Source organism: Aplysia californica, unplaced genomic scaffold, assembly GCF_000002075.1.
Source record: "Aplysia californica isolate F4 #8 unplaced genomic scaffold, AplCal3.0 scaffold00496, whole genome shotgun sequence".
Lineage (NCBI taxonomy): Eukaryota > Metazoa > Mollusca > Gastropoda > Aplysiida > Aplysiidae > Aplysia > Aplysia californica.
The window spans coordinates 436,429-438,322 of NW_004797766.1; the positions used below are offsets into that span (position 1 = coordinate 436,429).

At 40.0% G+C, this 1,894-nt stretch overlaps 1 protein-coding gene across 1 annotated transcript in view; it reads left to right on the forward strand.

Annotated features, from left to right (window-relative positions):
* LOC101850982 overlaps window positions 1–1,894 on the forward strand; it is a gene marked incomplete at its 5' end in the record, with an annotated part of 13,997 nt that overhangs the window by 2,473 nt on the left and 9,630 nt on the right. The window contains 1 exon segment of the mRNA XM_005105853.3: window positions 187–331. Coding sequence (XP_005105910.1) covers window positions 187–331 — 145 coding nt within the window.

A 1,894-nucleotide genomic window follows, 5' to 3' on the forward strand; every position in this document is an offset into this window, starting at 1 on the left:
CTTGTTGTTGTTGTTATTGTTGGGGGGATAAGAAGAAAGATGAGGTACTGGGGCAGGGGCGTGGCGTGGGTGTTATGAGTGCGTGGCGCACGTACATGTTGGGAACACATTTTCTTTCTCATTCTATGTCAGTTTTTTCCTCCTTTTACCTAACGTTTCTCTTGTATTGTTCACTGTCACCCCCAGTCGTGGTGGGAGAGAAGTGCTACAGAGACGACAGCCTGGGAGACCGGGACGGTAACGTGTACCACTGCGAGTCCAAAGACCTGCCTCGCTGTTGCATTGAGAACGCTGAGCCGACCTGTTGCATGTCCGAGAGCGACAAGAACTGGTGAGTCTATAGACGTTAAATATAATATCACAGAGGGCCCAGACAAAAAGAGATAAGGGAAGACAGCATAACGGAATTTGACAAGTTTAAAGTTGGGTAAAGAAGGCCTCCGATAGGCTGAAAATAGAGAAGAACGGAAAAATGGCGTTGTCCGATCATCCTTGGTGCCGCAACAGTCATCTAAGACTGAGGGATAAGGAAGTAGGAAGGAGATGGCCCTACAAAGTAGGGAGGGAAACACCGGTCACATACGTTAAAAAAACTGTTGCACTGCAGGTTGAAGAGCTAGCGGTCGACTACCACTGAGATCTAGCGGGAAAACACAAAGAAGAAAAGAAGGAAAAGAAAATAATATCCTAGATCTAGATCATGCTCTTTGAAGCAATTCCTGTCCATTTTGGAGCGCACCATTTGACTTAGTTTTGGTGCTAAATAAAGGGTGTGGGAAAGAAAAGTGCCACTCGCACTCGACTAAAGGGAGACACATATGTGTGGCATCGTGGTAAAATCGAGCGATCGTCAAAATATTTAAAAGAAAAAAACGACATTTTGTCTCCTGGTATGGCAATTTTTATCGATTTTTTAAAATGTTTGACTCAGTATCTTTTATGTCCATTTAAAATTTGAAAGCACATTTCTGTGTTGATTATACCGAAAAACAATGATTAAAGGAACAAAAACTGTAAATTTTCTGTTTTCAAGGACACTCAAGCTATGGAAGTCACCAAAACTTTGGCAGCCATTTTCTCGCTAACTTTACCTCTGAACCCAGTGACCCCACACTCCTTCGATCAGAAATATCTCGACTTCTATTCAAGATTGAAAGATATTTTTTTCATTCAAAGCAAAGCAAATGAACAGGCTTTAAGACGATACCAATAACTCCATATGCCCAAAAACTGATGTGCGCCAGATTCCAACACGTCGAGGCGCATTTTTTTGCCCTTCATTTTTGGCTGCCATGGTGCGCACGCTTCGCAGGAAAGTTTTTTACAACGAGTAAAGAGCGGCAGCTATGCCAGTGGACGGTCTAAAACATTATGATTAATTCAAGTCTATGGAATGAATTATAAACCCTTTCAACCTGTCAATGACTCTGTCGATAAGGCGATAAGGGTGATATTGTTTACGATCAGTCATGCAATCAATATTGTATTTGCGTGTGCCTGGAGAAAGGTTCCAGTTGTCGGAAATTTTGGATACTGAAACAAGGGCATCTTCTTGAAGCAAATTCAGTGCTGAACACGCTAATTTTTACAATTTTCAAATATCATGAATAATGTTTTTAAAATGCCATATTGTGTAACAGAGAGTGTAAATCCAAGGCTTTGATTTTTTTTTTAACGGCTTTAACTTTAGTACGTAGACCAAATAATAATTTATAGCATATTTTAACCTTTGGTGGTGAAGTATATGTTGCAAAAATAATCAATATGAAATATTACAATTAGAATACCGTAATAATCCTTTCAATATGTAATTAAGAAATGGCTAAACGAGTGTTTTCTGATGGAACTAAGTTTTTCTCTGACAACGCAGGACTTATTATTTACCTTTTCTCCC